The 25,811-nt window shown below is 37.1% G+C and overlaps 2 protein-coding genes across 6 annotated transcripts; one reads left to right on the top strand and one right to left on the bottom strand.

The window, feature by feature from the left end:
* Positions 1 to 9,666: 9,666 nt before the first annotated feature.
* LOC127795114 (protein MHF2 homolog) lies at positions 9,667 to 25,777 on the bottom strand. 5 transcript variants are annotated; one of them, XM_052326568.1, is made up of 9 exons: positions 25,641 to 25,777; positions 25,476 to 25,524; positions 25,353 to 25,393; positions 25,149 to 25,211; positions 14,012 to 14,051; positions 13,427 to 13,480; positions 13,221 to 13,325; positions 13,000 to 13,094; positions 9,667 to 11,826 (listed from the first exon to the last, which is right to left on the bottom strand). In XM_052326568.1, exons 1-7 carry the CDS (start codon positions 25,662 to 25,664, stop codon positions 13,222 to 13,224), a joined length of 375 nt encoding a protein of 124 aa, XP_052182528.1. In that variant the 5' UTR covers positions 25,665 to 25,777; the 3' UTR covers positions 9,667 to 11,826; positions 13,000 to 13,094; position 13,221. The 5 variants fall into 5 exon arrangements, with proteins under 5 accessions (XP_052182528.1, XP_052182529.1, XP_052182530.1 ...); XM_052326569.1 differs by having other exon boundaries at positions 13,020 to 13,094; XM_052326570.1 differs by lacking the exon at positions 13,000 to 13,094.
* On the top strand, positions 9,972 to 12,055 carry LOC127795113 (leucine-rich repeat receptor-like serine/threonine/tyrosine-protein kinase SOBIR1). The gene has a single exon (XM_052326567.1). It carries the CDS (start codon positions 9,972 to 9,974, stop codon positions 11,883 to 11,885), a length of 1,914 nt encoding a protein of 637 aa, XP_052182527.1. The 3' UTR covers positions 11,886 to 12,055.
* Positions 25,778 to 25,811: the final 34 nt, after the last annotated feature.

The raw sequence follows: 25,811 nt of genomic DNA, 5'->3' as shown, positions 1-25,811 counted from the left end.
TAGTAGCTCTGTCTTGCTCAAATTTCAAAATTTTTAGTAGTCTTCTCAACCAAACAGTATGACAAGCACAAGAAACTGCTGCAACATACTCAACTTCACAGGTTGAAAGAGTAACAATTGACTCTTTCCTTGAACTCCAAGCAAATGCAGCAATGCCCATGAAGAAAACAAAATCACTAGTACTTTTCCAATCATTGTCTCCTCCTCAATCACTGTCACTAAAACCACACAATCTGCAATCATTTCCAGCAGTATAAAATAAACCATAATCCAATGTCCCTTTTAACATACTGAAGAATCCTCTTGGCTGCCTTCATGTGAGTCAAAGTTGGAGCTTCCATATAACGACTAATGACACCAACTCCATACAAAATATATGACCTTATATAAGTTAAAAATCGCAACCTTCCAACCAATCTTCTAAATAGAGTTGGGTTTACCTTTTCAGTACTGTCAAACTTAGAATACTTGATTCCACATTCCAGGGGTATAGCAACTGAATTGATTCTATCCATCTTGAATTCTTTCAAGATTGCTTCTACATAACCCTTTTGGGAAAGAAAATTCCTTTCTTCACTTTGTTTTACCTCAATTCCAAGATAATAAGACATAAGTCCCAAATCAGTTATCTCAAATTTTTCAATTATCCTTTCCTTGAATTCTTTAAACATCCTCAAATTACTGTCAATGAAAATCAAATCATCAACATATAAACAAACATACATAATTTCTCCATCCTTATTCTCCTTGGCATACAAAGCATGTTCATAAAGGCACCTTGAAAAACCATTTTGCTGGAAATATTCATCAATACAGGCATACCAGGCCCTTAGGGCTTGTTTAAGGCCGTATAAAACTTTCTTTAATTTTAGCACCTTGTCTTCTTATCTTGCAACAACGTAGCCCAATGATTGCTTCACATAAACCTCTTCTTCTAAAGTTCCATTCAAAAAGGCTGATTTTACATCCATCTAAAAAATCTTCCAACTTTGTTGAGTTGCCAATGAAATAATTAGCCGAATAGTTTCCAAGCGAGCCAATAGACCAAAGACTTCATCATAATCAATTTCAATCTTTTGAGTGAATCCCTTCACGATAAGCCGAGCTTTGTACTTCTCCACTTCTCCTTTAGCATTCTTTACTTTGTAAACCCACTTTACTGCTACAAGTTGTTTTCCCTCTGAAAGTGTTGCCAACTGCCAAGTATTATTCCTTTCAATGGCTTTCATCTCTTCATCCATAGCCAATCTCCATCTTTCATCTTTGACAGCTCCCTCAAAAGTCATGGTTCTGTATCGGCAAATAAACAAAACAAAGTGGAATTATTGATTTCTTATGTTGCTTCATAAATGTCATCTAAACTTTGCATACGAGGTAGCCTTTTAGAGGAGCTTTAAGGAGACAAATTTGTTGGGTTTGTTTGAGCTACACGAGGAGGAGTCTGTGGTGTAGCAGCAACAACTTGATCTTGAGATTGATCTGCAGCCAAGAAATCATCAAATAAAAAAAGAAAATTATAATTTTCATCTTGAGGAACATTCCACTTCCAAGAGCCATTTTCATCAAACTCCACATCTCTACTAATGAGAGTTTTTCCGTTTCGAGGATTATAAAGTTTATAACCTTTCAAGTTTTTTGCATAACCAATAAATACAAGTTTCTCACTTTTATCATCCAATTTGCTTCTTGTTTCAACAGGAACATGAACATAACCAATACTATCAAACACTCTCAAATGAGAAATATTTGGCTTCTTTCCATTCCATACTTCTTGTGGAGTTATTTGCATCAATTTCTTTGTGGGACTTCGATTATTCAAATAAACTACACACGCCACTACTTCAACCCAAAACTCCTTTAGCATCATCTTGCTCTTAAGCATATTGCGAGCCATGTTAAGAATGGTTCTATTTTTTCTCTAAAACACCAATTTGTTGGGGTGACCTTGGAACAGTTAACAAATGTCAAACACCAAGATCATCATAAAATTGATTAAACTTGTCTGATGTGAACTCCCCTCCTCAATCAATTCGTATGACTTTGATAGAACAACCACTTTCATTTTCAACTTGAACTTTGAATTTTTTGAAAACTTCAAATGCATCAGATTTTTCCTTCAAGAAGTAAACCCAAGTTTTGCGAGTATAATCATCAATAAACAACAAAAAATACATGTTCTTTCCATAGGAATTTGGTTTGAGAGGACCGCATATATCAACATACATCAATCCAAGTGGTTATGAGGCTCGAGAGAAAGACTCATTCGAAAAACTCTTCCTAGTCTGCTTACCATACATGCAGCCTTTACAAATTTGATTAGGATAACTAATGAAAGGCAAACTATGCACTGACATTTTCTTGGACAACAACTCCAAAATTTAAGTGACCCATCCTAAGATGCCACAGCCATGACAAATCATTTGTAGTAACCTTTAAACACTTGGGACCATGACAAATCATTTGTAGTAACCTTTAAACACTTGGGACCATCACTGTTGATTTTCAGTTTAAACATTTTGTTTTTCGAAAATGGAACTTTTGTTATCATTCTCCCTTTTCCATCTCTCATAGCCAGCCCACTCTTACTCATCTCTATCTGATACCCCTTTTCCAAAAGCTGCCCGATACTCAAAATATTTGATTTTTAAGGCTAGAACATAATAAGCATGAGAAATAAATTGGTGATCTCCATTCTTTAATCTAATAAGAATATCTCATCTGCCCATAATTGGAACTTTAGTTTTATCACCAAAAGAAATATTACTTTTAATAGACTCATCAAGACTACAAAACAAATCTTTATTACCAATCATATGATTACTGGCTCCTGAGTCGAGATACCAAAACTTCTTATTCCTTTCGTCATCTCCATTGCAAGCCAGTAACAAAGTGGACTCTTCATCTTCTCCGGTCTCAACAAAATTTACCCTTTAATTTCTACTTGAATTCAATCTACAATCTACAGCAAAATGCCCAAATCCTTGACAATTGTAACATCATACACTAGATTTTTTTACCACGGCCACCACTGCCTCGTCCTTTTGACTTTTGTTGCTGAAAATCTGGTTCTTCAGTATTAGGAAAAGTTATGCCTCCTCTGCCTCTTCCACGACTTCCATGAGTCCAACCTCGACCTCTACCACGTCCTCTAACAAATTGTTATTGCGTATGTTCTTTTTCATTTAAATTCAGTTTTCCCTATAATACATGGGCAATAGGCTCTTCTCTTTTCTTTAATCTTTCTTCATGGGCTTGTAATGAACCCAAGGGTTGATCTACTATCATTAACCCCAAATCATTCGACTCTTCAATGGCAGTTACATCATAATCAAATTTTGAAATCAACAAACGAAGAATTTTTTCAATCACACAAACGTCTGCCATCGTATCTCCATATCTCTTTAATTGATTAACAATTGTCAAAACTCTATTAAAATACTCTTCAACAGATTCAAAGTCCTTCATCTTGAGATTTTCATACTCACCTCTCATAGTTTGCAGACACACTTTAATTACTTTGTCTTTCCCTTTAAATGAATTTTGGAGAACTTCTCATGTGTCATTTGCACATGTTACAGTAGAAATTTTTTCAAACATACTCTCATCCAAGCACATATGGATAAGAGTAAGTGCTTGTTGGTCTTTCTTTTTTGCCTCCTACAAAGCATCTCTTTGTGCAGCCATCATTACTCCCTCATTCTCTAGCTAGTCACATCCTTTTTCTACAATCTCCCACACATCTTGCCATCCCAACAAAGCTTTCATTCTAACGCACTATTTGTCATAGTTCTCCTTGGTGAGTTTTGGAAATTGGAAGGGAAACATCTCGTTCATCATGATTCAACTTGAAGTGGCTCCGATACCACAATGTTGGAGAAAAGAAACAAATGAGGAAATTCTATAAATATTTCCAAAACCCTAACGATTGTGATTCATACTGAGTAATATTTATAGAACCACAAAAGTGACTCTTGGATATTCACCACATAATTAATAGTAAACTACACATACCAATATAGACTATTAAATACGGATTATTAAATATAACTAATACAATTTTATCTTCTCAACAGGAGGATGGTTTTTCATGCTTGGTTTGGCTTGAAGTTTCTTCCTAGTGATCCCAAGTATCAAGTCTACAAGTGTTACTATTATTACCACAGAGTGATTATATGCTAGTATGAGATGTCTGAGGTTGTAACTCACTTTTTGCAAGCTTGAGATTACCGCATGTTCGTTGTCATAATAATATGTTAAAAGTATATGAAGACTACTAAGAGTTATTGGAGTGGCGATTTACATTCTATTTTCATGCTATGGTTTTTCGTTCTGGTTTTTCTTGTTCCAAATGTCTCAGAATGTGCCCAAACCCTGCATCCAAGCTCTCTCACCCTCATAAAAAGTCTCTCTCCATATATAAAATCCATCTTGAATCGGTTTAGTGAAGGCTGATTGAGACTAGGATCAAGAAACCAAAAGAAGTATAATATCTTACCTCATGTGGCTTCCTTCCAAAAGGTATAATTAAATTTAAGAGCTTTAGTCCTTATTCTATTCTGTCTCCCACATTAGGCCCAAAACTGAACTTTTCATAAACAAGGGAATAAAGACCAGCTATCTTTTCATTTTACCCTTTTATGTTATGTCATTTTCACCAATTTAACACCAGCCATATCTTTAATCTATGTCATTGACATGGCCTTAATCTTCTGTTCTACAGTGCTCTTGACATGGTTTTGATGCTAGAATCCTTCCTAGTGTTCCTAAATGCATGTATTGCAAATGGAGACCCAGTCCCAACGAAGCACAAGTAACAAATCAGCTCAACTCAGCCTCTAAGCACAGATGAATAGTCCAAAGAGAGCCAAGAAGAAGAAAAGAAGAAAGATAACTGATATTCAAATTTGACTGTATTGGGACTTCAAATTTGACTTTGATTGCTATAATTTAATATTTATCTTCTTTTAGACTCATCAACATTTATCTTCTTCATGTTTATCTTCTGATTAGAATATGAATTTGTTTAAATCTTTTTTTGTATATATATTTAATAAGTACCCAATACTCTAAAATTATTGCAGTTATATCATTATTATAATAGCAATATCATCATAGTGATATTTTTATTCTTTTTGCTATTAGTTTTTTCTCTTTGGATTTTTCGTGTTAAATTTCTATGTTCGTTTGTGTATTTGATGGTTTGATTGTGGTTTGTTTTCAATTCAAAATCCTAACAAACTAGTATCAAAGCCATTGGATCAAACCATTAACATTTTGGCAAATCTCAGTTATCAGATCTGAAACCCTTCATCTTCTTTGTCACCTAAGTTTTCTTATCGCTACCCCGTCGTTGCCATCAGTCACTTGTTAACTACCATTGATCAACCGTCCATTCACCTTTGCCATCCACCAACCATCATGGGTTTTTCAATCGGCAAGACTGACAGTTGGTTCGCCTTCATCTTCTCTAACTATCTGTTCATCTTCACCAGCCATCACAACCAACTGTCAACCTTCTCATTTGTTCTTTCTGTCACCATCAAAGATGGCCCATACGCCATCCGTCATTGTCATTGACCATCCATCTTTTTGGTTGTCATCTTTCTTCTTCGATCGCCGATGATTACGTCTGTTCACCTTTGCCTTCTCTAGTAGTCATGTACCATTATCGTCGATGAGTTCTCTATAGTCTTTGGCCTTTCGAGCTTTACTTGTCCAAATTTGCTCGAATCTAGCAAATCTTGACCCAAATTCGCCATATTTGATCCATTCAGACCAAATTCGACTTACTAGTCTAATTAGCCCATATTTGATAGATCCAAATCTATCTCTTCAAGACTTGTTGTCCAGATCTGCTATCCTGATCTATTTTATGTTAGGTCTTTCTTTATCAATCTTTTGACACTATTTGGAGTTATTTGATATTGGCAATGGTAACTTTGAAATATGATATTTCATTGTTGGACCGAAATATTAGGGGTTGTTCTCTTCGTGTTTCAATTTTCAATTTTCAATTTTGAGTATCGAATTCATTTTCAATTTTGTGTTTTGAGATTGCTGAAAACATGTTCTTTCTGCCAATAGCATTTTTTGCATTTTAAAATTTTTCAGCATGTTTGTGATGAAAACAGTTAAAATAATTTTTTATTGTTTTGAGTTTTCTTTATAGATTTTTTTTTTCAAAAATGCATTTTTGAAAATATAAAAGTAAACACGTTTTCACTATTTTGAAAAACTAAAAACGATTTAAAAATAGAAAAAAGAACAGGGCCTTAGATTTTCAGGTGAAAATGTGAGCAATTTTAGCTCAGATAGATTTAGATGATGTGAATACTCTTGATTTAAATGGGTAAAAGTACATTGGTGAATGTGGAGTTAGTAAGGTCAGTAAACGTATGCTAAGACAGATCTTATTATCTATATTTTGAGTGTGGTTCGAGACATTGACTGCCTGGTTGACAAAATCCCTATTCAACTTGGTAAAATCTCGAGTTGGACAACGATTTTATTGATTTTTGCTTTCGTGCACAGAAAGGTAATTTTTTCCATCTCTAGCCAACATAGCATTAATTCTAATTTGAGGGATGTCTTTGCCTCTGCGAACCCTTATCTCTCTCAAACACTTTCATCACAACCTTCTATCGCTCCCCTTTATTGCATGGTTGCTCGGTGTTCAGTGTCATTGTCGATTCACAACTTCGATTGCTTGGTGTCATTGTCGATTCACAAACACAAACTACCATCAGATCCACCGTCGATTCACAAACACAAATTAACATTTCCATGCTCACCTACTCTATGTCATTGTTTCCATGCAACACGAATTGATTCACATCTCCGATTGCTTGATGTTGCCATCAATTCAGCTTAAAGGGGTATACAGTTTCGTTTGTTTCTTCTTTTGCAATTTCTTCATTTTGTTTCTTCTTTTTCAATTTCTTAGTCTGATTTGGTGATTCTTATCCGCCATGCTTCATTTGTTTCTTCTTTATCTGCCTTCATTAATTTGATTATTGTTGGTTTTCTAAATTTGAAAGTGAATTATTGTTGATTTTCTTGAAAAATTGAATGTTTATTAAATCTTTTATTATAATTATTGATTGGAATGTAGAAATTTGCCAATGTGTTGTTTTTATTTATTAGGTTATGACTCATATGACTTATAAGAATTTACATTATATGAACTAATATTCGAAATTTTCATCGTGGATGGATGAATGATGATAAATGAACATAATATTTAAAAATTTTATATTATTTAGTATTTTTTAAATTGATAGATGAATTTATTTTGAAACAGTTAACATGTATTTCATTCATAATAAGGAGTGAGATTTAAATAATCATGTTATTAAGTAATATTAATTTATTTTTTATAAAATTATATATGTTATTATAAACTTATACTTATATAGATTCAATGGTATTTTTAATTGTCTCTAAAATCTTATCACTTTATGATTCAAGTTTACGATTCGATTTTATAGACCATCATTTGATTCCACTTAAAATCTTGATTTTAACAACCTTGTTAATTATAGTAAGTGTTGTATGTATTTGGTTGGTATTTATCAAGTAGATTAATTCTCTATGATTTAATTGAAAGAAAGAGTTATGAATAATTTCATATTTGAATTTTGTGTCAAGGTGGAATTTATTATAATTACGACCCAAAATTTAAATTTGACTATATTGGGACTTTAAATTTGACTGTGATTAGAATATTAAATTTGATTGTGATTGAAATACATCTACAATTGAAAATTTATTTTCTTTGTGGCTCATATTCTTATTAAAATATGAATTTATTTAAATCTTTTTTTTTTTGTATACATCTATAAATGAGTAATAGATCTATAAATAGGTATCTAATATTCCGAAATTATTATAGCTATATTATTATTATTATAGTACCAATATCATCGTAGTGATATATTATTTTTTCTACTTATGATTTTTTTTCGATTTGAGTTTTTTTCACATTAAATTTTTCTGTGTTTGTTTGTGTATTTAATAATTTAATTATAATTTATTTTCGATTGAAAATTCTAACAATAATGATTTAGAAGCCGATAATGTTAGTTGGGTGCATCGGCCTGCAAGTCAGGGGCCAAATTAAAAATGCAGTAGTCTGTCTGTACACAACTACAAACAGGAAAAGAGAAGTTGCATCTGAATGGGACAATTTTGTAAAATTGCAAGTAAACGCCTGGTCTCCGATCCGAGTACTAGGTGTTGCTATTGACATCAACGACTTAAACGCGTAAACAGTACTCAGTGCAACAAGTCAAGTCCTTATGGGCGTGCCCTTAAGCACGCTCTCGGGACAGACAGACAGACAGACCACCCAATTTTCATGTTCCCATATTAATTATGCAATTAGTTAAATAACCCCCATCCAGAAAAACAAAAATAAAAATGGATTTCTCCCCGTAAGGAGTACGAGTCCAAGTCCCAATTCCCAAGTCCCAAGTCAATCATGGATAATAGTCGACCATGTTAAGTGTAGCCCGGTCCCGCTGAACATCATCTACCAATACAATACACTTCTCTTTTGAAAGGGTACAATCGGAAAAGCAAAATGACAGAACTGATATATCATTATTAGGCCAATTAAGTTGGAAAAGTCCACTCCGCCTGATAATAACGTTAGGCCAATTCCAATTGCACCAAATATAATATAATATAATTATTAATTAATTAAGTCACGATATTATCGGTAGGAGTCACTCACTCCCCTCACTGATATTATTATTATATTATTATTATTAAACTCCACTTACCGACCCGAAGTTGAATTTGTCAAATACATGGTCCCACAACTTCATATGCTACGGTCGAATACAGTTGCCAATTTGTAAAACGTCGTCACTAAATCCACTACTATCATACATATATATATATATATATCAAAAAGTGAAGTCTTAAATAAGTAATTAAATTTTAATTTTAAAATTAAATTAAATATTATGTTTAAAAAAAAAAACAAATAAGGACTATACTTTAAAAAGATACAAATTATAAGCATGTGGGTTATATTTGTGACTAAGTGTATTTTGATTAAAAATAGAGCTGACTCCATTAATTAATTAATATAATTAAACCACAATTGGATGGCATGGCATTAATAGTTTAACATGATCCCACATTTAAAAATATAATAATTTATTTAACACTTTTTAAAGTACAATAATCAAATTAATCTCAAGTTTAAAAATATAATGGCTTAGTTGACCTTTCCTAAAATACTGTTGCTAAATTAATCTTAAGAATAAAATTTAGTGACTTATTTGATAATTCAACATATATAAAAAAAAGTAAGGCAACCTAGTTATCATTTGAATATGCTAATCCCACTATTATTAAAGTTCAGCAATGAATAGTCTTGCGCGTAACTAAACTAGCTAGACAGTGTTTTTTTTATTAATAACTAAAAATGTATAGCCAGAGTTGAATTTTATCTCACCTACGCACAAAAATCTATTAATACACCCACCACCTTACCCAGTGTCTCAAGCAAAATTATAATATAATGTGTCCACTTTCTCTGTTTCTTCATACAATAATTCACCATACCAAAATACTTTAAAAAAAAAAAAAGGACATGAAATTAACCTCCTAGTTAATGATAGCAAGTTTTAGCGATTTTACTCCCTAAAAGTCAACTTACACAAAATTTTGTATATTTATTTAACAAGTATATAACTTATACTGCGCATTCCAAAGCAGTGGTCGCAAGTACTCTCAACGATATAAACGCGAAATTAAGGGGGAACCCGCAAAGGGGTAAGATTGGAAATTGAGGTCATTGCATGAAAGAGCAAGTAACTTCGGCAGCCCCACTAACCAAAAAATTCCACACGGCTAAGCCTTTGCAGTCCACAGTCAGCGCCCATTGGCTTACATAACTCATCACCAAGCTTTGAACTTGCCGCCCAGGACCACCGCTCTCCTCCGCCGGAAGCACCAACATGGCCACCATCTCCGGCAAAGCCCACCTCTATCTTCTTTTTCTCTTCAGTCTATCCATCTTAGCCAAGGCCAGACTCAGTCTCCTCCATTCAGATTTCAAAGCCCTCGAAGTTGTCCTAGAAGACTTGGGAACCAACGATCCGCTGCTCAATATGCATAATCCATGTAAATCCGTCGGGGTATTATGCGAGCGAAGGATCTCAAACAACTCCTATAAGCTCAGAGTCACCGGACTTGTCTTCAAGTCACGCCAGCTCACCGGGTTTTTGTCGCCGGCAATTGGACAACTCTCCGAGCTAAAAGAGCTCTCCCTCCCAAACAACCACCTCTTTGACCAACTCCCACCTCAACTCGTCGGCTGCCGGAAACTGGAAATTCTGAACCTCCGGAACAACCAATTCTCCAGCAAGGTGCCACAAGAGGTATCATCGTTGGTGCGCCTAAGAGTACTTGACCTCTCCTCTAATAAACTTTCCGGGGACCTGGATTTCTTGAAGCACTTTCCCAACCTTGAGCAACTTTTCCTGGAAGATAACATGTTCTCCGGGAAAGTACCTGCATCAATTCGGTCCTTCAGGAATCTCCGGTCATTTAACATTTCCGGTAACAGTTTTCTTGAAGGCCCCATTCCAGTAATGAAGCCAGCAGAGTACCTATCAGCGGAATTGACAGAGAAGGCGGCGGTTCCAAAGCGCTATATCCTTGCCGAGAATTCCTCTACCAGGAATCGGAATTCTGCAATGCCGCCTGCACACAGTCCTGGCCCAACGAGTAATACAGCTCAAGCTCCAGGGCCATCAGCAACAGGACATAAACACAAAAAACACAAGAGAAATCTGGGGAAGTGGATTGGCGGATTTCTGATTGGAGCCCTGGCTGGAAGTGTTTGCGGGTTGGTCTTCTCAGTGCTTGTCAAGCTAATGCTGGTCTTGATTAGGGGTCGAAAGAAGGACTCGGGTCCAGCAATCTTCAGTCCACTGATCAAGAAAGCAGAGGATTTGGCTTTCCTGGAGAAAGAAGATGGAGTTGCATCACTTGAAATCATTGGAAGAGGTGGATGTGGAGAAGTTTTCAAGACTTTGTTGCCAGGAAGCGATGGCAAGATAATTGCCATAAAGAAGATAATTCAGCCCCCGAGGGATGCTGCAGACCTGACTGAGGAAGACAGCAAGCTTATGAACAAGAAGATGCGTCAAATTAAATCAGAGATTCAGACTGTGGGTCAAATACGACACAGAAACCTTCTTCCTCTGCTAGCTCATGTTTCACGACCCGATTGCCATTACCTTGTATATGAGTTTATGAAGAATGGCAGTTTACAAGACATGCTGGTTCAGGTCTCAGATGGAACTAGGGAACTGGATTGGTTGGCACGGCACAGGATTGCAGTGGGGGTGGCAGCTGGTCTTGAGTATCTCCACATGAGCCATAATCCTCGCATAATTCACAGAGATCTTAAGCCAGCAAACATCCTTCTTGATGACGACATGGAACCCAGAATTGCAGATTTTGGGCTCGCAAAGGCAGTGCCAGATGCATACACACATGTTACAACTTCAAATCTGGCAGGAACTGTGGGATACATTGCTCCAGAGTATCATCAGACCTTGAAGTTCACAGACAGGTGTGATATATACAGTTTTGGGGTATTGCTAGGAGTTCTAGTGATTGGTAAACTTCCATCTGATGAGTTTTTCCAACATACAACTGAAATGAGCTTGGTGAAATGGATGAGAAATGTGATGACATCTGAGGATCCAAATAAAGCAATTGACCCTAAGCTGATAAGGAATGGATACGAGGAACAGATGCTCCTCGTTCTTAAGATTGCCTGCTTTTGCACTCTGGACGATCCTAAACAAAGGCCAAACAGCAAGGATATAAGATGCATGTTGTCTCAGATCAAGCATTAAATATGCTAGTAGTCATGAATAAATGTATCCCAAAACTGAGGGATGTGATTAAGATTTAAGGATGTTCAAGCACAACTATTATTCCTCTAAGGTGTAATCTATCATGTAATTGTCGTCTTATCAAGTGATTGTTCAACTGTTTTACTTTATTTAACAAGTTATTCATCAAATGCTTTTGTTTTACTATTAATCTTTGTCCATTTATTGCATGACCTTAACTAGTGAATCCCAGAGTGTTAACACTAACTCAAAAGACACTTGTAGCATTAAGCTATATTCATCACATATCTGCATCCAAAATACAGTGAAAATCGTGTATATAATTGATGATCCTCCATCAGTAGTTTACTTAATTTCTTAAAATTACCTAGGTTTTAATGTCCAAGACTTTCTTTGACACAAGAGAAGATAACATATTGTAAAGGGAACGAAAGAGAAAGCAGTAGGCTTGACTCAAAAAGCAGGAAGGACAGCCTTGACGCAAAAGCATGAGGACTGGAATGGATGAAGAGAATAAGCACAAAGTGGCAATGACTTCTCCAAGTGAATAAAAATAGAGGAAGATATCTTTTGGAATACACGATGTCTGGCAAGATGAAGTATTGATAAGAATTCCCGACGGTTGGCAATTCACTAAGTTCAACCTAGCCAAGTCCTGAAGACTTCAGTCACGGAAAATCATGACTTATGCTGGCACAGTTCTGGGATGTTTGGCCAGCGATAACTGATGTCGAAGTCCCAACATATTGTTATCCATGTTGAAAGAGTAAAAACTAACATTCAAAAATATTGAATACTACATATTCTTCTGCATTCATCTTCTTTTCTTTTTCTTTATTTTATTTTATTAGTTTTATTGCAGTCCCACTAAGTGCCCAGCTACATGAATTCTAGACCTCCAGCCATATCTATCCATTGCCCTAAATTCCGTTCTATCAGACAAAAACACGTGAAAGGATAAAGAAAAAGATGAAATGATGTATAATGGAACTTCATGTGCAAGAAGTATCAGTCTCGAATTCAAATAGAAGTACGTAAATAAGCAAATTAAAGGACAATAAGACAGAAGTCCAAAAAACAAGAACCAAAAGAAGAATCCAGGGATCCACATTACCAAGTGATATCTTCTCTCACCATTGTGCAAACGAGGTTGCATAATTGCTCTAGTTGATTTCTGAAGTACATTTAGACATCAACAAATATTGTTCTCTGCAAGTTAACCAACAAGTACACCTAAGATTTCAACATTTTAAGTACCGAGTGTCAAAATCTTAGGTGGGTACCTAGGTGTTGCATATCCATATTAAGGTCAAACATTCATATTCATTACAGTACCTTAAAAATCTAAAAGTAGTTGTGGAAGAATCCTTTCCAAATGTGTAGCTTCTATTTTGCCAACACCCTCTGCTTCAGCTATAGTAGCAGAGCGTTGTACAGCCTCTACAAGAAGAAAAAATGTCGTATGAGATATTGAGAGAATAATGCAAAGAAAAAAGAATAGGCATGGAAGAACATAAATTTTATTTTAGGCCAGTATGCACCTGTAACAAATAATCGGAGAAGTTCACAGCTCAGCTTCAGAGCATTTGCATTAGCTGCATCAATTAACAAAGTGAAAACATAATAATCAGAATGATGCATATGAACCTTTTCCAGATCCTTGTCCACCTGTGAAGGAAAATAAATTGCAATATGTGGTAAAGAGAACAAAGATGCGCAGCATCATTTTAATGGTGAATAAAAACCAATAGGTTTAAACCTGTATTATCAATATCAAAGTGCACTGTTTGTAAATTTTATTCAATATTAATTATGACTTACTCTCAAGATTACAAGGGGGGGAAATTCAACAGTAAGTTAACTGGTCTCTGTCAGTCATATTACAGTTAAAAAGCATCTAAAACATACCACTTCATTTCTACATGTATATTGTATTCTTTCAAAGTTGAATTTATACAAACTGAAACATGAGAATGCATGTGGAAAGTATTCACAGGGTTCCACTACATCCACATATTAAACCATTTTAACATATAACAAATGGAAAATACTATTATTATGTCAATAATCAACTCAAACAGATTTTTTCAACACGAGTATCTTTCAACAACTTTAGAGTTGCTTACCAGAGGTAGGCCGACTTTTCTTGGACATTCCAGCTGTGACCTATATATAATACAACCATGAACTGTCAATTCATAACTCAGTAAGTAAATACATATAGAAATGAGCAGATCTAAGATTTTACAGAACATAAAACATTCAATGTGAATAATTTCAAGCTTTGGCATAAATGGATTCCAAGCCCTTAGAATTAGTTGCAAATATTAACACCACTTTGTACTGTTGAAACTGAGTTAGTAAATTCCAGAAAATTGTTTCAAGAAAAACATCCATTATATCCTCCTAATCAAACATGAAAGAGGGTACGGGGAAAGGCATTGACAATTTCTTTTTCTTTTTCTTTTTCTTTTTTTTTTGGGGGGGGGGGGGGGGGGGGGGTGGGGGGGTTCTGGCTTTTCAGTCTTCAATCTTAAGAATCACAAATAACTTTTTCCTAAAAAATAATCAGAATTTAAACTACACTTTTCTCCCCAATTTAGAAGTCAAAAATCAAGCATGTTTGACTCCCAGAATTTTATGTACATGAGGGCTTTTGGATGAATGCAAGAAAAGTAAAGATGATAGCGTTGATAGATCTTGGAAGTCACGTCACAGGAAGAATCGAATGAGGATAGACAGAAAGGAAGTTGTCTAAGAGAGACATGTCAATTGCAGCAAAGAACACCAGTGCAGTAAGAAATGCAGTTAGATTCTAGCCAGCTATGAAGGGGATGAGAAGGTAAAGGCCTTGTTGGAAAAGGTGGCTGTCAGCAGGGAAGAGAGGGATTAATATTCCTTGGTTGGGGGTATGCTGAGATACCAAGGAAGGCTAGTGGTAGGGAACAATGGTGAACTCAAGAGGAGGATAATACAGTCCCTACATGAGTCTGCGATAGGGGGACATTCAAGGGCGCAGAATACCTACCTTAGAGTGAAGCAATTGTTCTTTTGGCCCGGACTCAAAACAAAAGTGAAGGAGTTTGTAACAGCCTGTGACATCTGCAAGTGGTGCAAGAGAGAAACTGTGGCCTATCCGAGCCTTTTGTAGCCATTACCCATTCCAGACCAAGCATGAGAAAGCTTATCAATGGATTTTATTGAGGAGCTACCAAGGTCGGGAGGTAAGGACAGCATTTTGGTGGTAGTCGATAGGCTGACTAAATTTGTTCATTTTATAGGGCTCACTCACCCCTTTACAGCCCAAAATGTGGCTAGAATTTTTCTAGATCAAATGGTGAAAATGCATGGGATTCCTAAGACCATAATATTAGACCGTGATAAGATTTTTACTAGCCTGTTGTGGCGGGAGCTCATGAAAGCATTGGGAACAAAGTTGAACATGTCCATAGCTTATCATCCCCAGACTGATGGTCAAACAAAAAGAGTTAATCAAAACTTAGAAACGTACTTAAGGTGTGTGAGTTTCCTACATCCTAAGAGCTGGCACAGGTGGCTATCTTTGGCCCAATGGTGGTACAATTTCAACCACCACACATCCCTTGTGTTGAGAATCCGTGTGAGAAGATGAGGACATCAACAAGGCATGCAACTAGAGATAGAGATGAAGCTGAGATGATGCGGATAATGAAGCCAAGATAATGCGGATAAAGTTTCTAGATAAACTAGAGAAATTATAGGAGATAAAAGATAAGTTCCTAAATAATAGAGATAATAATGTATATATCTTAGAATTTGAAAGTTTTTACAGTGTTGTAGCTAAGTAGAATTCTAACATAAGTAGGATACCTCCTGTATAAGAGATTCGCCTATGGTCTAATGCATTTTAACAAAGAATATTTTTTCCTAAGTTCGATTCAACCTAAGTGTTTAAGCTTAGGTGTTCATTCTGTTCATGGTATCAGAGCTTGATTGATCCGAGTCTGAGTTATCCAGCCGTATCCCTGCAGCAGCCATGCTACTCCAACATCTACGGCATCTACAGAATCATCCCCTAATCCTAACCCTCAACCAATGGTGAATCAAGGACTGCACCTGTCATTCGAGAGCCAAAGTCTGTAGATCACTCAACACTGATTGAATGGCCATAATTTTCGAGAGTGGTGTCAATCGGTCACATTGGTGATCAAAGGAAAAGGCAAGTGTGGCTACTTATCTGGGGAGGTTGTTGCACCACCAAAAACTTCTACTGATTACCAAAGATGGGAGATCGAGAACGCGATTATAATGGCATGGCTCATCAACTCAATGGAGCTGAAAATTGGTCGCACATACCTCTTCTACAAGACAGCTAAGGAGGCGTGGGATGCAGTCCAAGAAACATACTCTGATCTCGAAAATACTGCCCAATGTTTCAAGATAAGATCAACCATTAGAACCACTAGGCAAGGTAATGCGAGTGTAACTGAATATTACAATACTTTGCAAGAGCTTTGGCAAGAGATTGATCTCTTTTATGATCCAAGCTGGGAGTGGACAGCTGACAGTATGAAGTATGGCAAGATGCTAGAGAAAGAAAGATTTTTGATTTCCTCCAGGGTCTAAATTCCGATCTAGATGAAGTGAGAGGCCCCCTACTTGGTGCAAAACCTCTTCCTTCCCTCCGAGAGGCATTTGCCGAGGTAAGGAGAGAGGAAAGCAGAAAACGAGTTATGCTACTAGCAAGAGATCCAAGTGCAGGGTCGACACTTGTCACAACCAAGAGGGAGGAATTTCCTAGGGATAAACCATGGTGTGAATATTGCAACAAGTCAAATGGAAATTACATGGAAAGCCAGCTAATTGGAAACCCAAGAATAGAAAAGAAAAAGAGAGAGCATATACAACTTCAGTTACAGCTCCTCCTATACTCGAGAAAGGTGTAAATATGACTCTAACTAGTGACCAGATGCAGATTTTACAGTAGTTACTGAACAACACTCAATTGACAAAGGATCTTGACACACCAGCAGCCAATACATCTGCATCATTGGCCCAAAGAGGCAACTTAAAGTACTCTCTAACTACTAGGAGAATGAATGAAAAAGGGTGGATTGTTGATACCGGGGCATCCGATCACATGACCGGATCAACCCTGTTTTTTGAGAAATTTCAGCCTCAAAATAAGAAGCTAATAGTGTTGATGGCAGATGGGAGTATGTCTATTGTTAAGGGACATGGAAGTGTATGTGTGGCTGGACTGCAACTTAAAACAATACTATATGTGCCAAATTTGACATGCAATTTGTTAATTGTTAGCAAGTTAACAAGAGATATGGACTGTGATGTGATTTTTCTTTGTAGTCCTTAAGACCGCCACACACTCACAGCAAACTACCCCTTTAAGACTCACTGATTATACCCCAAATAATACACACAATCACTCGATAGGAAGAACAATAATAGGAATAGAACACAGCAATAAAACACAGCAAGAGACACAAGATTTTATCCTGGTTCAGTCTCATAAAAGAGACTTACATCCAGACTGCCTTAGGCCCATGAAATCTCCACTATCTTGACAACTTTACAGTAATTATATGAACTAGGAAACTCTCTCTTTTCCCTTAGTCTAAAAACCCTAGACTACCAAGAGAAGAAATCCCAAGAGAAATACAGAATCTCTCAGCCTAGCTCACCCGCACAACCCTTACAAGATAATCCTGAGATCTCACCCTCACAACCGAGCCCTCCCAGCCCCTATTTATAAAGCATAGAGGCGGGCAAAGCAGTTACAACTAACTGCCCCTACCCTGACTGGATTTAACCAATTACCGGACAGCTTGGAAACAAACTAACTAATACAAATTACAAAATGAAAAATATGCTAACAGACTTCCCAAAGGGAATACTAAGAACAGAAACTAATCTAAAAACAAATGACTTCACAATTCTCCACGCATTTGAATTAGATTCACTGCACTTTAGCTTCCTGCACTCCTGCTCCATCTTCAATTCTGATCTGGAATAAAATTCAGCTGCTTGATATGTTGCTGAAGCTTTGAAACTGGAACAGCTTTAGTAAATATATCTGCAGTATTATTTTCACCTGCAACTTTGATTAGATCAACAAGTTTATTTTCAATGATATCCCTAATGAAATGATACCTAATATCTATGTGTTTTATCCTCTCATGGTGAGCCTGGTTCTTTGATAAATGTATAGCACTTTGACTATCACACATCAAAGTGACTTTAACCTCTAAACCTAGAAGCTCTCCCACTAACCCCTTAAGCCATATAGCCTCTTTAATTGCATCAGCAACAGCTATATATTCTGCCTCGGTAGTGGATAAAGCTACCACATGTTGGAGGCTAGACTTCCAACTAATAGAGGAATCCCAACTTAAAAACATAACCAGTTGTGGACCTACGCTTATCAAGATCAGCAGCATAATCTGCATCCGAGAAGCCTAGAATACTAGGTTTTTCTCCTATCTTAGCTCCACCATAGGACAATACATTCTTGCTAGTGCCCCTTAGGTATCTAAGCATCCATTTTACAGCCATCCAATGGGATCTACCTGGGTTTGCCATGAAGCGGCTAACTACACTCATTGCATGAGCTAGATCGGGGCGAGTACACACCATTCCATACATTAGGCTGCCAACAGCATTTGAGTATGGAATTTTCTCCATTTCTCTTCTCTCCACCTCATCTTTAGGGGACTGATTTGAAGATAATTTGAAATGAGGTGCAAACGGCACACTCACTGGTTTTGAAACAACCATACCAAACCTAGATAGTAGCTTTTCTATATAGGATTTTTGAGATAAGAAAATTTTCCTATGCTGTCTATCCCTAGAGATTTCCATCCCTAGAATCTTTCTAGCCTCACCTAGCTCCTTCATTTCAAATTCAGCCTTTAATTTCTGCTTAAGTTGCTGAATTTCTCTATGGGATTGACTTGCAATAAGCATGCCATCCACATATGACAGTAAGTATATTGAAATGCTAGGAGATATGTGCTTAAGATACACACAGCAGTCATAGGAACATCTTGAATATCCTTGACCTATCATAACAGTATCAAATCGACGATACCATTGCCTAGGAGATTGTTTGAGCCCATAGAAAGACTTTTTGAGCAAACAAACTTTCTCCACTTTATCCTTAACTTCAAAACCTCTAGGTTGGATCATATATATCTTTTCTTCCAAGTCTCCATGAAGGAAAGCTGCAGTAACATCCATCTGCTCCAATTTCAAGTCTAATTGGGCAGTGATGGCCAGCAAAACCCTTATTGATGTATGCCTTACAACTGGGGAGAAAACTTCATTGTAATCAACCCCTTGGACTTGAGTAAACCCTCTAGCAACTAGCCTAGCTTTGAATCTAGGCTTAGAATTTTCATCAGCCCCTTCTTTTATTTTGTAGAGCCATTTGCAGCTTACAATCATTTTCCCTTTTGGTTTTTCTACCAGTTCCCAGGTTTGGTTTTTCTTAAGGGAAGATATTTCTGATTTCATGGCTTCTATCCATTTTTGGGAATCCTTAGATGCTATAGCTTGGTCATAGGATTGAGGCTCTTCATTAGAAATTTTGGAAGCACTGTATAAAGCATAGGCTACTAAATCTGAGAAGCCAAACCTAAAAGGTGGCCTGCGGACTCTAGGCTGCCTATCTCTAGCCACACTATACCTATTTGGGTTTGGCTGATCACCAATGCTAGAATCAGCATCACTGTTAGCCTCTTCTTCCTCATATTGAGAGGTTTCAGCATCCTGATCTTCTTCTTGGACCTGATCATTTTGGCCCAGATCTGGTTCAGGCTCTATTTCAGACTCTATACCTTGAATATCTATCTTCATAGAGTCCTCATTTCTATCTAGGTCCTTCTGGGTTTCATTTTTGCTTAGACTCATAGTAGTTGACTCATCAAATGTCACATCCCTTGAGATTATTGTCCTAGGTCCTTCTTGTTCAAGGTTCCATAGTTTATATCCCTTCACACCGGTTGGGTAACCTATAAAGAGACATTTCTTAGCCCTGGGTTCAAGCTTGCCTTGCTTCACATGAGCATAGGCTAAGCACCCAAATACTCTAAGGTGAGAAAGACTAGGCTTGTGGCCTGTCCATTTCTCATAAGGAGTTTGCAAATCTATGGCTTTAGATGGGGTTCGGTTGAGAATATGGGCTGTAGTGGATACTGCTTCCCCCCATAAATTTTTTGGCAAATGTGCATGGAATAACATGCATCTTACCCTTTCTAAAATTGTCCGGTTCATTCTCTCAACCACCCCGTTTTGCTGGGGATTTCCAGGCACTGTTAAGTGCCTAATTATGCCATTTTCTTTGCACATTTCATTGAATTCCTTATTGCAGAATTCCAATCCATTATCTGTTCTAATGGTTTTAATTTTCTTGCCCATTTGAGCTTCTACCATTGTCTTCCAATTTCTAAAGGTCTCATAAGTTTGATCTTTAGTTTTTAGCACATAAACCCACAACATTCTAGAATAATCATCTATGATAGAAAAGAAATATCTAGAACCTCCATGGGTTGGGGTTTGGGCTGGTCCCCACAGGTCCGAATGTATATAATCTAAGATAGACTTAGATGAGTGAATGACAGTCTTATTAAACCTAAGTTTTGCTGCCTTTCCATAGATACAAGACTCACATTTGGACAAAACTGAGACTTGGTTATTTTCTAAAATCCCTTGTTTAGCTAACTCCTTGAGCCCTTGCTCACTTATATGTGACATCCTTAGGTGCCACAGTTTTGCCAAATCTTGGGATTTGCTACTTACTGCTGCAGCCTCACCACTTAAGGTGGAGGCTTGTAAGATATAAATTTCATTCTGCAGTTTAGCTTTCATGCAGACAAGTGACCCCTTGGCCACTGATATGGCCCCTGTCTCTTCTTTGAATTTTAGGCCATTTCTGTCTAATTCTCCAAGGGAAACCAAGTTCCTCTTGAGATCAGACACATGCCTGACTGCAAAGAGTCATAACCGTGCCATCATTCATCCTTAACCTCACATCACCCACTCCTATAACCCTGCACTCATGGTCATTGCCCAGCAAGACCTTACCCCCATTGATTTCTCTATAGTTTTGCAGCCAATGCCTCCTAGGGGTCATGTGGAAAGAATAACCTGAATCCATCACCCAACTATTATTTCCAGCTATTTCTGTGACAATCAAGGCCTCTGAACTGTCATATCCAAGGTCAACTAAGTTTGCTCCACCATCGGATGTCTTCTTTTCAGCCATGTCTTTCTTTCTTTTAGGGCAGTATCTCTTGATATGCCCTTCCTCCTGGCAATAGTAGCATTTAATAGGGCCCTTTCCATTTCTAGACTTTGATCTAGACTTTCCCCTTTTCCCTTTTGAGTCCTTCTTGGTACTCCTAGACCTTACGGTTAGGGCATCACTAGGGGTGGATTTTACTTCCATTTTTATTCTCAATTCCTTTGAGTTTAGGGCTCCTATTACATCTTCTAACGATAGCTTGTCCCTACCGTGTTGAAGAATGTCTACAAAGTTTTCATAAGACTTAGGCAATGAATAAAGAAGAACTAGGGCTCTATCTTCATCCTCATAGTTTACTCCTATATTCTCTAAGTCAAGACATAGTTTATTGAATTCATCAAGATGCTCTTGAAGCTTCTGATTTTCTTGCATCTTATATGTGAAGAATTTGGCCTTCAAATACAGCCTACTGGATAAAGTCTTCTTTAAATAAAGAGACTCCAATTTCATCCAGATTTCAGTGGCTGTTTTTAATTTTGAAACTTCTAGTTAATATTTTCTAGAAGCGTTGTCAATAATCCAATTAATAAGCATTGTCAATAATCCTATACAACATGATAGGGTGAAGCATGTGAGGATTGATAGAAACTTCATACAAGCGAAATTGAGGAAGGAGGAATCCAGCTAACTTATGTTCCTACAGAAACTCAAGAAGCAGATGTTCTTACAAAAGCTATGTCAAGACCAGGATTTGAAGCTTTAATTGGCAAGCTAAGAATAGAAGATATCTATTCACCAGCTTGAGGGAGGGTGTTGAGAATCCATGTGAGAAGATGAGGACATCAACAAGGCATGCAACTAGAGATAGAGATGAAGCCGAGATGATGTGGATAATGAAGCCAAGATAATGCGGATAAAGTTTCTAGATAAACTGAAGAAATTATAGGAGATAAAAGATAAGTTCCTAAATAATAGAGATAATAGTGTATATATCTTAAAATCTGAAAGTTTTTACAGTGTTGTAGCTAATTAGAATTCTAACATAAGTAGGATACCTCCTGTATAAGAGATTCGCCTATGGTCTAATGCATTTTAACGAGGAATATTTTTTCCTAAGTTCGATTCAACCTAAGTGTTTAAGCTTAGGTGTTCATTATGTTCACCTTGAAATGTCCCCATTCGAGGCCCTATTTGGATACAAACCGCCTATCTTACCAGCATTGGGAAATTATTGAATAGTGGCCACCATGGAGGATTATATGCAACAAAGAAAGAGGGTTTTACAACAGCTGAAAAGGGAGTTAGCTTCAACCCAGAACAGGATGAAGCAATTTTCAAACCGCAAGAGGAGTGGGGGAATTTGTTGTGGGAGAAGGTGTATTTGTGGCTAAAGTACCCTCATTTGAAATCTATATCTCAAGGACAGGTGTCCAAGCTTAGTCTTAAGTATTATGGACCCTTTCCCATAATTGCTAAGATTGGGCAGGTGGCCTATCGATTGCAGCTCCCAGAAGACTCTCACATCCACCCGGTGTTTCACGTTTCACTCTTGAAGAAGTCTATAGGAACACAAAGGGTGAGCCCTTCCTTACCTACACTACCTAAAGAGATCAGTAAGGCCGTAGAACCGAAGGCTATAATGGACAGAAGAGGCATATACAAGCAAGGGGCACCCCTTATCTAGGTTCTGGTCAAATGGCAAGATGGTACAATTGAGGATAGCACTTGGGAATATCTTCTTGATTTACTCAAGCAGTTTCCTAGATCGGTCAATCTCCTCAGCATTTCTTGAGGACAAGAAATTTTTAACAGGGGGGAAATGTCACGCTATGAACTTGACCCTAGGAAGAATTTTCAATTTCTTGTTTATTTTATTGTTGTAATTTCCTTACTGTTGTAATTCCAATTCTGTTAGAGATTGTTAGCCTAGGGAATCCGTGCATGTGGATATAGCTAGCAATAGACAGTTACAAACACCTAGTTGTAGAAGTCTGCCTTGGTAGGCTGTATAAATTGTCTCCTAACAATTTCTTTGGGTATCAATGAAGAATATTTGAATATTTTATCCTCTCTCACTCTCTCTCTCTCTCTCTTGCGCGCGCGCGCGCTCTTACTCTCTCTCAATTCTCTCTCTCTCTCTCTCTTTCTCTCCTTCTTTCTTTCCTCGGTTTAGTACTCTGTTCCTTTGGGAACATCTTCCCATTCATATCGAATAGGAAGATAGACAATTGTTAGGCTTAGGCCGTGACAACTATGTTCATTAAGCATAGCTCCCTTTCTGTTTTCTTTACTTCTAATAATGGAAAAAACTTCATTAAGGGCAGGTAATTTTTCCCTACCAAGAACTTGGATCCTTACTTAATCATATTCAAGATTTAGGTCTACTAGAAACTCTACAATCCTGTCTCTTTCATGAATTCGATTGAGGGTGGTAGCATCCTCACTGCACACCATTTTGATCTCTTGATAGTGGTCTAGTTCCAGCCATAACCCTTTCATCTTATTGTAACATTTTGTTACAGTGGAGGCTCATTGCCTAGTTCCACTAATCTTACTTTTAATCTCAAAAATAACCGAGGCATCTTGAACCTTTGAATAGGTTTGCCTCACAGTCTCCCAAATATCCCTAGCTGAAGTCAAAAACATGAAATTTCTACTCACCTCTAGCTACATGGCACTCCACAGCCAAGATATGATCAAAGAGTCTTCAGTATCTCATGCTATGGAGACAGGATCTGATTCCTTCGGAAAGGGTCCAGTCAACTAACCAATCTTCCCTCGGCCCTTGAGGAACGTTCTCACAAGTTGAGCCCATTGCAGGGAATTCCTATCATCTAACCGGTAGGAATGGTGCATCCCAGGGAGGTCTCATGCTCTTATTGGCTATTAATCGCTTGGATTGGATTCTACAGTGGTCATGGTAGGGGTTGCTTTGGATATCTCAGACATAATTAGTGGAAAAAAAAAAACAGCTAAGAGGAGAGGATATTGAAAGCTCGAACAATGGTTGAAAAGAGACGAAGCACTAGAGGCTTTGGAAAGAAGAAGAAGTGCAATGAAGGCACTTTAGGGTTTTAGGATGAACAAGAGGATATTGGGGAAATTAGAATGATTCTTGGATTAATTTGAATGTACACGGCTACATCCTCTTTATAGAGGAAAAGAATACAATATAAGGAAACTAGCTATAAGGAAGCTAATCTAATTACAAAAAAAAAGGAAAGGAAGCTAATCTAATTACAAAAGGAAAGATACACAAAGATACATATGAAAGTTTTCTAAACCTGAAAAAAGGAAATATCCTATTTCAGATCTGGACACTTCTAGAAGATCTCTTCCTTGATTATTTCCGTGAACCAACAGTTATCGATCACATAACTGAATATTTTCTAATGCTAACGTGCTCAATCACAATTATGGTTCATGGACCCTCAACAAGGACTTTCTAAACTCTAGTAATCTGAAATTATTCAGTAATCTACAATTATAGAGCACTTAAAAAGAACAAAATAAAAACTAAGATCACCTTGCACGTTTCAACAATGTCACAGATGTCAATTATACCTTCATATTATTTCCACAAAAAGCATGAAAGTTATTTGTTTCATCACAGGAAGTAAAAGTTCCTAAAAGTGTTGAAAAGATGGAAAATAATTTCCAGACAGCATTTCCACACCAACACTTCTGCAACTTTTCACCTGCATTTTATCTTCCTGGATTTTGTATAAAGGGAAAAACACAAAATACATTACTAGCAACTGGTAAATACAGCAAGACAACAGAGAGGGGATTGAAAACCATCAAACAGTCTGACTATTTGGGGACACCTGAGGCATCATGACCTAAATAATCACATCTAGTGTGAATTCATAGATTAATCTCATCTTATCCGCCAATTCATTATGATATTTGCCATACGGTGAGATCATTAAATTTCCTACTGGTACAATCAGTACAGAACACTGATCCTTAGTAACAAAAAGAACAATCACCAGAAAAATAATACAGGCATTCCACTGGTATACCGCGTTTCGAGTGGAATAGAGTCCGATCGCCCACTGAATTAAGAATGCGAGAGAGATTCTGACCTAATAAATCCAATTCCCCAGTTCAATATGCATACACTTTTTCAGCTATCGATTTAATAGGTTAACGTTGAAACAGAAACTAAAACTAAACTGGAGAAAGAAATTAAAAGACTTCGAAATACGCGAGGGAGCATCAAGTACCTCTCCTTCCAGAGCCTCAATGCAGTCATTTTTCTCGCGCTCTGCCGATAAAATGTAGAATTTAGACAGAGAAATCAGAAGAAGAAACTGAAACTAGAGATTGAAATGCGACGAGATTCTAACCGAGAGCTCTTCGGCTCCAAACGAGCTTGAAAATGGCGTGAATCAGATCCTGCGATAGCACAAAAGAATCGTGATACAAATGTATATACACATCTATACATTTACGTACGGAAAAGAAAGTACGAAGATGAAGGGGAAATTAGGGATTGGGTTCTTGGATATTACAGGATCAAACGTAGTTTCGTCCATCAGGAGATAAGGACAGTGCAAGCGGCGGGCGCAGAATTAACAGGTATACCTCTGGTTTAACATAGTTCTTGTCTTCCAACATCAGATCAAAAAGAATGATTGCCTCATTAACCTTCCCATTTTTGCAAAATCCTGCGGCTAAAGTGT

The sequence above is a fragment of the Diospyros lotus genome, chromosome 2 (genome assembly GCF_014633365.1).
Source record: "Diospyros lotus cultivar Yz01 chromosome 2, ASM1463336v1, whole genome shotgun sequence".
NCBI lineage: Eukaryota > Viridiplantae > Streptophyta > Magnoliopsida > Ericales > Ebenaceae > Diospyros > Diospyros lotus.
The sequence above is the reverse complement of the archived record's forward strand: the minus strand, read 5'-3'. Positions and strand labels throughout refer to the sequence as shown.